Source organism: Tricharina praecox (genome assembly GCF_024521635.1).
Source record: "Tricharina praecox strain CBS 144465 chromosome Unknown BZA05scaffold_17, whole genome shotgun sequence".
In the NCBI taxonomy this organism is placed as follows: Eukaryota; Fungi; Ascomycota; class Pezizomycetes; order Pezizales; family Pyronemataceae; genus Tricharina; species Tricharina praecox.
This window is the reverse complement of record NW_026250419.1, coordinates 487,591-499,787: the sequence shown is the minus strand read 5'-3', so window position 1 is coordinate 499,787 and position 12,197 is coordinate 487,591. Positions and strand designations below refer to the sequence as shown.

The 12,197-nt window shown below is 52.2% G+C and overlaps 3 protein-coding genes across 3 annotated transcripts; 1 reads left to right on the top strand and 2 right to left on the bottom strand.

Annotated features, from left to right (window-relative positions):
• Positions 1–381: 381 nt before the first annotated feature.
• BZA05DRAFT_402383 (uncharacterized protein) lies at positions 382–2,462 on the bottom strand. Its single transcript, XM_051484103.1, has 3 exons — positions 2,444–2,462; positions 922–2,371; positions 382–866 (listed from the first exon to the last, which is right to left on the bottom strand). The coding sequence occupies exons 2-3, from the start codon at positions 2,114–2,116 to the stop codon at positions 739–741; spliced, it is 1,323 nt and encodes a 440-aa protein (XP_051338230.1). The 5' UTR covers positions 2,117–2,371; positions 2,444–2,462; the 3' UTR covers positions 382–738.
• Positions 2,463–7,001: 4,539 nt separating this feature from the next.
• Positions 7,002–7,785, bottom strand: BZA05DRAFT_84225 (uncharacterized protein). The gene has a single exon (XM_051488703.1). The coding sequence runs from the start codon at positions 7,583–7,585 to the stop codon at positions 7,055–7,057; it is 531 nt and encodes a 176-aa protein (XP_051338229.1). The 5' UTR covers positions 7,586–7,785; the 3' UTR covers positions 7,002–7,054.
• A 2,504-nt stretch (positions 7,786–10,289) lies between these two features.
• BZA05DRAFT_437233 (uncharacterized protein) lies at positions 10,290–11,244 on the top strand (the record flags this gene model as incomplete). Its single annotated transcript, XM_051486444.1, has 7 exons — positions 10,290–10,389; positions 10,449–10,484; positions 10,590–10,598; positions 10,721–10,770; positions 10,899–10,935; positions 11,054–11,163; positions 11,216–11,244. Exons 1-7 carry the CDS (start codon positions 10,355–10,357, stop codon positions 11,242–11,244), a joined length of 306 nt encoding a protein of 101 aa, XP_051338228.1. The 5' UTR covers positions 10,290–10,354.
• Between the last annotated feature and the right edge of the window lie 953 nt (positions 11,245–12,197).

Below are 12,197 nucleotides of genomic sequence, written 5' to 3'. Positions count from 1 at the left end.
CACTCCCGAATCCCGACTCCCGCCTCCCGCCATTCATTTGGACCACATCTACATAGATCCAAACCAGACCGAGTGCTCATGCAGCTGATAATATCACGGGAATTCTAGTATGCACGAAACGACCAACAGACAAACACTTGTCCTGGTCCTGTTGTAGCACCTAGTACTGTATGATACACAATCCTCTATTATGTAACCCAGCGCCCCTCCTAACCCCCCAAACCCCCCAACCCAACCCCTTCCTTCTTCCTGTTGAAAACCCCGAAAATCGAAAAAATACGCATACGCCATTGATCATATCCAGGTGAACAATACAAAGAAAAGAAAAAGAAAAGAAGAAAAAATCGATATCAAAACAACCAACCCACATTGGAATGGCGCGGACGACATGGCAAGGTCGGACGAGAAAAAAAACGGCTGCGGGCAAAAGTAAGCGCAGGGGGAAAGAAAAGAAAAGAAAAAAGAAAGAAAAAAGAAAAAGAAAAAGAAAGAAAAAAATGCAGACGCCGAAGAACCCATTTAAATGGCGCGGGGGGTAGGTGGTATGTAAGAAATGCCCCGCCCAAAATAGTACAAAAACAACCATTAAAGGAAAGGGGAAAGCTAAAATAGCACCAATACGGTTTCTGCATGCATCGCACCAGCTGCAGAAACGGAATCGATGTCAAATGTACAGAGAAAGGTATCGCATGCCGGGGGTTGGGTGGTAGATGCATGTCGCGAAAAGGAGACAACCGCTCATGAATCGACCTCCATTTTTTGGACCGCATCCTCCCTAGCGATCGTATTGTTGGATGTGGGGGTGTTTGGACCACTGGTACGCTCCGACTTGACTGGATTGGATGGCGTTGGAATGGCATGGGCAACTTGGAAAGAGTTAGTATTCCGTGGATGGTTACAGCTGATTGGATGTAAACATACCCTTGATGCCGTTCACAATGACTTTTCCCTCACCCTCATCATCCGCATCATCGCCGGCATCGTCGCGCGAGGGCGGGATCGGTGATTGGCTTCCATAAATATGCCCAATGTACCGCTTCCACTCGCCCTCTTTCTGCTCCCTCTCCCTTTTCATTTCCGCCAAGTACGCCTTGAGCGTGTGCAACCTGCCATTGAGATCCTTCCAACCAGCGCTCTCAACACCGTCCACGAGCACCTTGAGTTCCTTCTCATGTCTACATGCGTCGGCATATCCCCGTGATACCCATTCATCGAGCTCCCTCCTAGTCCTGCGCTCACCGGGGCCGACCGACGAAGCCCTTTCTCCCGACGCATCGAAGCCATTCTGCCGCAATACCATCCGAGCATTCGCCAACTGCGCTTCCCGATGCGCAAGATTGGCCTGTAGCCGTGAGACGAGTTCGGCGTCGCTTCGAAGACGTCGGTTTTCGTCTTCGATTTGTGCAATGTGCCGACTAGCATCATGGAATTTTCTCTCGAATTGCTGGAGCTCCAAGTTTCCTCGCTGCAGATCATCTCCCCATGCCCTTAGATCCCTATTGTTCGCAAGCAGGGTATCTCTCTCCATCGCCAAATTCTGGACCTCCTCCTGCCAACGAACGTGATGACTTGATACGTTCTGGATGAAAGCGTTCGCGTCTTCGGTGGACGCCTTGAGCTCCTCCAAACTTCTCAAATGCTTTTCCATCGCGCTATTGATCCGACTCTGCAGCAGCACAGCGATGTCCTTCTGTGGGTGGTGTTGTTGGTGTAGTCCAATCGGTGAAGCGGCCGGTAGGACGGCCGGTGGCGCCGGGTGATGGTTCTGCACAGGCGCGTAATTCGCGCGAGGCTGCAACGGCGGGGGACCCGGGGCAATGCTGTGGACGGTCTGAGGTGGTTGCTGTTGCTGTTGTTGTTTTTGTTGTAGCTGTTGCTGTTGTGAGATGGACTTGCTTCTCAACATACGTGTGGTGGTGGTGGTGGGGGCGGTGATGTTGTTGGTGGGGGCTTCGTGTTTTATTGTTACCGACTGTGATGGTTGAATCGGTTGTGGAGGGGTTCGACGGCCGGGCATCTCCCCCCTAATGTCGAAGGTGTTTCCAGGACCGGATGCGGCTCCGGGACCCATGCCAGCACTAGGTCCGTTATGTCCAGGATTAACCGGGTTCCACATAGTGCCACGAGAGGGCTGATCGACGGTCGACGAGCCATTCACGGTGGGATGAGGATGATGGTAGAGTGGTTGGGGCGGTGGTGGGTGAGCGTTCGGATGAGGACGAGGGTGGTGAGGATGCGGATGAGGAGGATGCTGTTGTTGCCGTTGTTGTTCCTGCTGCCGTTGTTCCTGCTGTCGTTGCTCCTGCTGCTGCCGTTGCTCCTGCTGCTGTCGTTGCTCCTGCTGCTGCCGTTGCTCCTGCTGCTGTCGTTGCTCCTGCTGCTGCCGTTGCTCCTGCTGCTGTCGTTGCTCCTGCTCCTGCCGCTGCTCTTGCTGCTGCCGTTGTTCCTGCTGCCGTTGTTCCTGTTGAAGCTGCTGGTGCTGAAGCTGCTGTTGCTGTTGTTGCTGTTGCTGCTGCTGCTGCTGCTGTTGCGCCTGTTGTTGTTGCTGCTGCTGTAGCAATTGCTGCTGTAGCAGTTGCTGCCGATGCGAGAATTGCTGCTGCTGCTGCGCCGGCCTTGCACCGCTCTCTTCCGGTGTAGGAAGTTTTCTCGCAATGGTCTTTGGCGTGTGGGCGGGGGTATAAGTTGGAGTATGCTGGCGGGAAAGGGGAGTTCCAGCCATGTCCACCGTGAAGGTCGGTTGCGAACCCACCGGGCCCGGTGACTGTTGGTTCTGGTAGCCATTGTTCTGGCTGCCTAGCGAGCGGCGTCCACGTTTGGCAGCCGGGGGTGCGTGATCCGGGCTTGGAATACCGTCACTTACTTCATTGCCTTCACGTTGACGTTTCAAGGCTCCTATCGGGTGAGCCGAAGTTAGTAAACCGTTTCGCGGTGGTGGAAGGGTATCTTAAACAAGGGTCAGCCCTTTAAGAAAGATTTGCCCGGCAGCGATCATCGGGGGAGAGAGGGAGGGTGAATATGGATATGGAAGTGGCGAGAGCGGCCTCCAGAATAATGCACAGCAAAGGGACGGGGGACATACTCGAGATAGCGGTGATATCAATTTCCTTTCCGAAGCGATCCTGAAACCACTCTGCGAGTTCCCGATAAGTTTTGTGAGGAAACAGCTCTGAATGGCGACACAATTCTGCAGATTCCTCGCCGATCCGCTCGCGATATTTGGAGCGCTTCTTGATGACCATGAACTCGAGGTCTGACGGCTGGTCGGAGCGCCTTCGCCGCAATTCAATCTCCTTGTGGAACCGCTTCTGAAACCACTCCAGATATTCCGCCTTCTCGAGGCCGGGATTGGAGCGTTGGAAACAATAGAACTCTTCGGTTTCCGAGCCGGTGGGGCCGAGAAAGACCTCGGGGCTATTTTCGTCCTGGGTCATAGCGGGGTACGACGGTGGTGGGGGCGAAGAGTGTTGGGAGCTGCTCATGCGTGCGTCGAGGTAGTGTGTATTCTGGGATGTGGCCGTTGCGGTCGTTGCAGATCAACAAACGGTTGTTTGGACCAGTTCTTGGGGGGGTTGGGGTTGGGGTTGTTGGTGTATGACGTTTATTTTTGACAGAGCAAGAGGAAGCGAGCCCAGAGCAAAAAAAACGATTCTTCGTCTTGGGATCTATGTAAGAACAGATTTGTGTTAACCAGCAGGCAATGAATTGTGCGCAGCCATACGAGTGTGCGGTAGAAGGGTAGAGTGGGGGGGGGATTAGGTTAAGAGGTGAGGTGAGGTGAGGACCAGAGACGGGACGAAGGATGGAGGGGAGCAATGGGGGTGGGGGGGATTTTGTATGGCAGGGATAAGCGGAGGTTTATGTAGTTCCAGCGGAGGCGTGGCAGGGAGTGCGGTACATAGGGGGGACGGGTAGATATGGGGGGACTTGATGTAGGGTAGGCCCGAGTAGATGGTCGGCGGGCGAGCAGGCAGGGAAGAAGACAGCCAGACCAGTAAGCCAGTCGGTCAGTCAGTCGGTCGGTCCAGTGGGAAGGGGAAGGGGAAGGGGAAGGTTGGGGGGCGGGTGGGGGGCGGAATGAGGCCGATTCTTGTACTCTGCGAACCCAAATAAAAAATAAAAGTAGAAAGTCTAAGCCCTTTTCTCTCCGCAGTGATGGATCAATACGTAGAGTATAATACAGAGCACCTAACTAGTAGCGGCAACTCGCCATCGTCGAGTGCATCCGGCCGGCCAGCCACACCGGCCTTCATTGTTTCTTCGGCCGTATATGTGTGTGATTGTGGGAATGGCAATGGTGCATCGGGGCAGAGATGGAAGAAAAATTGAAAAAAGGACCAACACTGCCAAGTACGGTACATACCAGTCAGTCAATCAATCAACCCGACAGCTCGTCACTAGCAATTTCACAGTATTACAGTTGTATCGAACCAGCGTACTGAGTCTATCGAGTCAGAGCGGGAATGTGGCCGGGTAGTAGATGCCGCACTAGAGCATCAGGTCGCGGGAGCCGAAGGCGAGGGAGGGAGTTGGTGGAGGACGATGGAGAGAAGGGCCGAGGGAGCGAGGGCGGCGTGGGGGATACGGCGGGGGAGAAGTAAGAGAAGAGACAAGAGAGATGTGAGAGAGAGGGAGAGGAGGGGAGAAAGGCAGGAGAGGAGTTGGAGGTGGAGGGGGAGCAGGTGCGGAATGCACTACCAGGTAGAGAGAGAGAAACAGAGGCCAGGACGCTGGCAGCACTGCACTGCACAGTACCCAGTCTATCAAGTGCCCCAATAACAGTGCCTAACTAATTAACAGCTCTGCCCTCATTTGAATGTAACAAAGAAGAAGAAGCAAACTGCCCCAAGCAACCTCCCCTTCAAGCAGTCAAGCAAGCAAGTAATAAATAGATGCAGCCAACCTAACAACCTAACACCCCCCTGCAAAACCCGTAGACTCTACTCTAGAGACCCCCAGCCGAACTGCCAATCGAACACCGGCGGCTGAACGCCTGATTGGATGCGCGCTTGACTTGAAAAAGGGCGGGTGAAAGACCGATGGACGTCGGCTGGTAGCCAATCATGAGCGCCCGGTGTGATGTTCTGTGCCACGGTCGCCTTGCCTGTCGACGGACGTACGTATTCTACCAACCTATAGACCTACCCAGCAGCTAGAGTAGAGTAGCCTGCCTACTGACTTACCTGGTCACATTGTGAGATTTCAGCCATTATTATGTCGGTATGTGGTTATTGCGAACATAGGAGCTGAGAGGATCCAGCGAACGCCACGCAGCGAGTCGAGCTAGAGTATATAGTGGTATATAATATGCACATAGATTTGTATGTAGAGGGCAGAGGACAGAAGCTCGTAGCCGGCGACCGCCACACAAAACACGGAGGACTAGGGGCTTCGAGTCGAGGAATGTATAGTAGAGTACTTGGGGGTGGCTGCGGTGCGCCTGCTTTCCGTACAATCCGAAGGGGGTGAGGGGGGGTGGGAGAGACGATGACACAATGACCCGATGACAATGACAGCCCGGCTTATTACCTACCTATTGCCCGGACGGCTGCGGTCATAGTCTATTAATGCAGAATCCAGCAGCCAGAAGCTGCAGCAACAACAACAGTAAAGAGGCGTTCAACCTTCAGGCGCTCGGTTACCCCCAAATTCCAAGGAATTGACGGGTTGGTTGGTTGGTTGTACGGGATCTGGCCGCAAGTACTATCATAGCCGACTAATAGTTACAGGTTATAGGTAACTAGCCCACTACTCTACCGCCCACCCGGCTGCTGTTGGGCGGTTGCTGCTGTCAATGCGGACCATGGACGGTTGCCTGCGGGAAAATGAGGAAATCGTTCCGAATAACCAGAGTATGTACCGTGGGGGAGAGAGTAGGAGAGAGTGGGTGGCTGGACGTGCCCCGGACTCGGAGGCTGATATGGACGGACATGGACGGTGGACCGAGTAGGTAGAGTACGGTACGGTACGGTGCGCGCACGCACCGGTACTACTAGTAGTAATAGTGCACCTTGATAGGTACTCCAGATCATCGGCGGATTTCCAGTTGCCAGTTATCAGCTGAGAGGTGGGGCTGGATGAAGCCATCCATCCATCCATCCATCCACGCCCCCTCCCCCTCCCCGGCAGCACCATCATCATCAGCATCATCATCATTATGACACTGCCAGCCCACAAACCAACACCAACACCCCCTTGATCGCCCTCCAGGCTCCCGGATGACGACGCACAGCAGTTCGGGATCTGTGGACCATACATATGTAAATGGATGGTGTGTGTGTGTGGTGTGTGTGGCGATGGTGTATGCATACATGGAAAAAAATCATGTGCGGTACCCGTTCAGTGACCACTGATCAGTCGATTGTCGACTGGGCAGGCAGCAGGCTAGAGAGGTGATCTGGTTAGTGCAGGACTAGACTTGAGTAGAGTAGACTTGAGTAACTAGAGTAGCGCTTCCCACGCCCAGACGGTTGGTATGTAGAGTACTAGTAATAGTACGGTATGTACTCTACTCGCACTCTACTCTCGTGACGGCCAGGATCGGGTTGCATCATGTAGTTGCTTGGTATGATGGGTCTGGTCCGTAGATATTTTCAACTCCTCCTGCTGCTGCTGTATGTACCCAGGTACCTACCTACCGGAACCGCGGGGCGGGGAAGGCAAGGCAAGGCATCAACACGACGAAACCCAGGGAGGCGAGTGAGATGGCACACATTCCAGATTCCCGGTTCAGACTCCAGAGCAGAGCAGGCAAGCGAGTGGTTGCAAAATAATGCTAATTCCAATATGTAAATGCATCGCCAGCTCGGTAGTTGTTTATGCAGTCGGAGAGCAAGGTTCAGTTCGGCTCACCTCGGGTGGGTGGGTTCGACACGACACGACAGGAAGCTGGTGGGTAGGTGGGTATATGGGGATGTGGGTAGGTAGGTACCAATGAACTCCAAAAACAGGTATATAGTAGCCGTTCGTACCTTCCTACCTACCTACAATAATTGGGTTCCGTCGGCAGGCGTGATCTCCGCGTCCAACGAAGCCTAGCGAAGTCAAAGCAACCTCAACTTTCCAGCAGAAACCTCAGCAGCAGCAACAGCAGCAGTATGCATAGGGAGAACGATTCAATGCCCCGGTGCCCATGCACAAGCTGAACCATTGCAATGCACCTGACCACGCCCGACCAAACACACGCCTCGCCGTTGACCTGCTCGGACCGTGTTGCCCTTCTCGTCTCCAGGAGATTCCTCCCCGGCCGGGCCCTAGGTACTCTAGGTATTCGAGGCAGCAGTTCTTCTCCCCCGTTCAATCGCCAACCGTCCAGGAGGGGTGAGGGGGTAATAATCCACAACTTCAGCTGAGCGTGCTGGCATCCAATGAACGGTATGTATAGTATGCACATACCTATTGCGTGGGCATATCTGAGGGGGGTACATAGCGTGGTACACAGCAGTTGCAGTTCTCGCAGAGTCGCAGGGCTATTTCGTGCATACGTATCTACTTGGATGCTGTATGCCGTCTTGCTTTTTCCTGTGCACTCTTTCTTTCCTTCTTCCTTTCCGTTTCGTTTGGGTTTCTGTTTTGGCTCCCACATACATAACAGCGGCCGATTGGGTGGTGTCCTGGTGTTGATGACGCCGCTGGAGCCAATCAGGCGGCGGGGAAAACGCGTAACCCGCCTATCATAGTGCTGCTATGATACTCCGGGAAGCTCTCCTGCCTGGCTGGCAAGCGGGGTGCGACGATGATGATGATAATGATGATGATGATGGGGGGTTTTCCATGATGTCTGGCTGGCCAGTTGCGTTTGCTAATCTGCCAGCCAAGGGCTCCATAACCGGCCAGGTACTGTACTCTGCCAATCATAGGTGGAGAATTTGGTGGCCGTAATGTGGAAACAGCTCGAAACAAATAACGACGGTGTTCCGGTGATGTTCGATGCCGATGTATAACTAGCCCTACTATATACACAAGTGGTTACTCTACGCTAGAGTCTACTGAGTTACGGTACTTTCTATTAGTACTCGCCATGCAGGCTCCGCCGCCGCCGCCGACGGCTTGTGGATTGCGGCGGTCCCTCCCTCGCGGTACATACCATATCGACAACTCTAACTCATATCGTAATACGGTAGCGCATGTTAGAGAGGAACTAACTAGAGTAATTAGAGTAACTAGAGTAGAAGTAGGGTTGAGCAACCTAGTGTACGAAGTAGATGTATGGATGTATGGTAGTTATAGTTAGTATAGTAGCCACACGGACTCAGAACTCAGAAACTCAGAACCCTCGGCAGGCAGGCGTGCGATGCCATGCGATGCGATGCACATTCCAATATCCAATATCCAATCTCCAATCCCCAATCTCCAATCTCCAGCCTGCGAGGGATGAAACGTCTGTATGTAGAGTAGGTAAAGTAGGTATAACTGACACGCACACACCACACACACGCACACACCACACACACGCACACCCACGCACACGCCCACGCACACACGCACAGCACACGCCGAGCTAGTCATGGGCTGCAGTGCACGCTGGAGCACTCTTTCAAGTTTCTAGGTATGATATGTAGTCCGACCGGTGGTGGTGGAGTGAGTTCATCTATGTACTTACTAGATAACTATTCCAGCGGAGAAAGCAAGCAAGAACGAGAAAGAAAGGAAAGAAAGAAAAAAAGCCTATGATGAGTGCAGAGCTGCATTCATTTTTCATCCCGATCTTCCCCCCGTGCGTGCGCCCCAAACAAACATTTAGCCTCCAAAATAAAATAAAAAAACCTGCAACGCCGAAAGAAATGGCCTACCTATTAGTACCCACCGAACTCTTTGGATATGTAGAGTAGACAAGTCGTTCTCCCCGCCATGTGTCGTGGAATAGTTAATAATCATAGTGGAGTAACTAACTGCCACGTTAGAGTGGAGTACCGTAGAGTAGAGTAAAGTAGAGTGGAGTGGGACGGGCCCAACATCGTTGCCCCCCCCCCCCCCCCCCCCCCTTCCTTCCTTCTCTTCCTCCCCTGTGAAACATTGTGGCTTGCGTGCTGAATGTTATTAGTTTGTTCTTAGATCTGTCGGAACGGGTCGCGTGGCAACGTGCAAGAACCTTAGGGTGTTTTTAGTTTGTTTGTTTTTTCTTCCGTACCGTAAAAGTACTGGTACAAGGGCTGGTACTCTGTGTATGAGGTATGTGCTCTGGGTATATAGTAGAAATACTTCTGACCGAGAAGTCTGAAGGACCGGTCTGGGTTCGACGTAGAGCATGTAGAGCATGTAGAGTACCATAGGACCATAGGTACCTACTCTAGGTACTCTAGGTAAAAACACTTCCAATTACTACTACGGTAGAATAGTGCACTTACGTACCACGCCTGGGGTTAGCAAGGGGTGGACGTTGGGTCAAACAACGAGTAGAGTACCGTAGAGCATGTACGGTCATCCGGTTGTTTTTTCTTGCTGCGATCCGAAAGGGCAGAAAGAGTTGGTTGAAACTTGAGACGCAGAACTACGGTGCTCTACAGTCAACCAAGGCCTCTTTTTTCTTCTTCCATTTTAACCCCGAGCTAGGGGAAAAAAGTCGGTTTTTTGTGGTTGAGACGAAACACCACCCGTGACCTGGCGCGGACGTCTGAGGCCGCCATAAACAGCACGTTTGTGACGATTGGAATGAAGGGAAAAAAAAGAAGTGCACACTGCACACTGCAACCCCTCGGTGCACCAGGTTCGAGGGGGGCAATGTGCGGTATGTATGCTTAGATATTTACTATGATACTTTAGGTACTGACGGAGCGGGCGGGCGGGCGGGCTCTTTGGGAATATCTAGGGACTCTACATACCTGAGTATGTACCGTACTCTACTCCACTCCGAAGCAACTTGAGAGAAGAGTAGGTAGCAGCGGGTTGCCGTTTCCAGACGGGGCATCCATGATTCCATAAGTGACAAAGTTATACCTATGCCGGACCTCTGTAGACTCTGTAGTTTCTACTCTTGGCCGCCAGGATCCGCGCGCAGTAACTACTCTGCAGTAGATACTCTAACTCCGTACAGCGGCGGCGCGATACCGTAGTGACCTGCCAGGTAGCTAGTAAACACTTACATAAGTCCATAACTACCATGCTCAAGAGTAGAGCACCAACGCTACCGGATATGGAATGTTAATATATGCAGCAAGGTGTATGTATGATAATATGATTGGCCGGACTCTTCCAAGTTCCCTCCCGGTCGGTGATCTCTAGAGTGGATAGAACCATCTACCTAGTATATATAGTAGCGATGCAAAGTGCTCCTTCCTCGGTAAGTTGCCCGCCGTTGGGAAGCGCCGTCAATGGCCATAGCTAGGCGGTAGGTACTCTACATAGGTGGTAATCAATGCCACGCTTCCTGTCCAGGTTTCTCCTGCTCAGGTGCATGCATGCATGCGTAATAGCATGTTCTAACTCCAATTGTATATATGTGTATATAGTAGTTGTCCTGACGGAGTGCCCGGCTGTGAGGTGAGGTGAGTTGAGCGCATAGAATTAGGAGTGGAGTACATAGGCACTTAGGTACTCACTTGGGTATGATACTCCTCTATAGTACTCTCGTATCTAGGCAAGTAAATTAGGCATGATAAGTAAGTACCGTAGTTAGGTACGGAACCTACCCGGGCAAACGTCGGATGCTCGACGACTCGACAACGGGGGGCGCGGATCTGCGCTCTGCTGTAAGCCAGTATGTACCTACTAGTAGTGCTAGATTCTCCAGTGAAAAACTACTGGGAGGTGCCGCGGCAACTTTCATTGACCGTACGTACGAATATCGATTGGCATAGGTAGTCTACATACGTACCGCTATTAACCATGGGCCAGAAGCCGTGCCAGCCCCCGAATCCGTACTAACACGTAATGCGGACCGTGTGGCGGACTCAGTCTAGCGGTTGGCGGGCAGATGCAGATGCACTCTAGAGTACGGTAGGTATATATGCTACCTACTTGGTATATACATACCGGTACTTGGTACTCTCCTACGACGGAGTTGGTATCCCGAACTTGCAACTGAGTCGGGAGTGTGTACTTTACCGCCTTGTAGAGGAGAGTATGGTACACCGGCGGTAGGGGTCGGCCGTCCATACCTACCGGTACCTGTGAACTCTATGTACTATTCGTACTCGGCCACTGTTGGAACTGTTGCTGTACCAGGTAGGTAGTAGGTACCTGGTTACTCTATATTACTCTGCTCTACCGCGCGCAGTTGGCCGGGTAAAAGGGACGCAGGAGTAGAGTACAAAAATCCATCCATATGTAGGAGCCTCCAGTGTCCACCTCGAGGATTACAAGTAATAATACACACCCAAGTAAGTAAGTCACTCGTGCAGTGTGCACACATCATTACCGGGCGGGCCACGGGTCACAGCACATAACTACTCTCAACAGCACATCTAGTGAGGAGAACGCAAATAGGCGCTTATCCTGGAATTCCGGTAACTACTAGTAGCGGCATGCTACCTACTCCAGTACTCCAGACGAAGAATCACAGGTACATATATCCACTGCCCAGTGCCCACCGCCCAGTCTCGCGCGTACATATATGGAGTAGACTCCCCAAGTAAGTACCCACCACATACCCTTGACTCTCTGGGGCATTGTTCGGTGGCCATCCGATGTCGATTACCGATCCACAAATCCTCCGAAAATTATCCGCTTCCGCTTCCGCTTTGGCCTTCCGCTGTCCGTTGTCCGCTCTTCGTGCACGGAGAGTCGGCCGCGAACATTGGCCCCTCTTCCCCACGCCCCAACAAAAACTAAATAAAAAATAAAAAACACTCGGGTGAGGGTGAGGGTGGCAGAGTTGTTCACCAACGATGGCCGGGTTGGCTGGGCTGGCTGGCAGGAGAATCTCGAGAATCTCCGCCAGGGGTTACATATCATAACTGCAATAATTGTAGCTGACGATACCTGAGTACCTAAGCAAATACCCAAGTACTCTAGATGAATTTTTTAATTTATTTCCTGTAGAGTAGACTCTAGAGTACTATCGAGTACATAATAGAAATGGAAATAGTAATAGTACTAATAAACAATAAATAATACCGGTAATCTCGCAGTACTCTACGGGGGGTGACCGGGGGGTTCCCGGCTACGGCCACTGGCCACGATATGATATGATAGGTACCTGCTAGTACTCTAGTTACATACGATATGTACCCATCCCACGCGGTGGCTTTAAGGATTCC

Bases quoted from the DNA above. Each gene is read 5' to 3' on its own strand.
- BZA05DRAFT_402383 (XM_051484103.1), bottom strand. From the start codon at position 2,116: ATGTGGAACCCGGTTAATCCTGGACATAACGGACCTAGTGCTGGCATG. The intron at 867-921 runs GTATGTTTACAT...ACTCTTTCCAAG, and splicing joins CATTGTGAACGGCATCAAGG to TTGCCCATGCCATTCCAACG.
- BZA05DRAFT_84225 (XM_051488703.1), bottom strand. From the start codon at position 7,585: ATGTGGGAGCCAAAACAGAAACCCAAACGAAACGGAAAGGAAGAAGGA.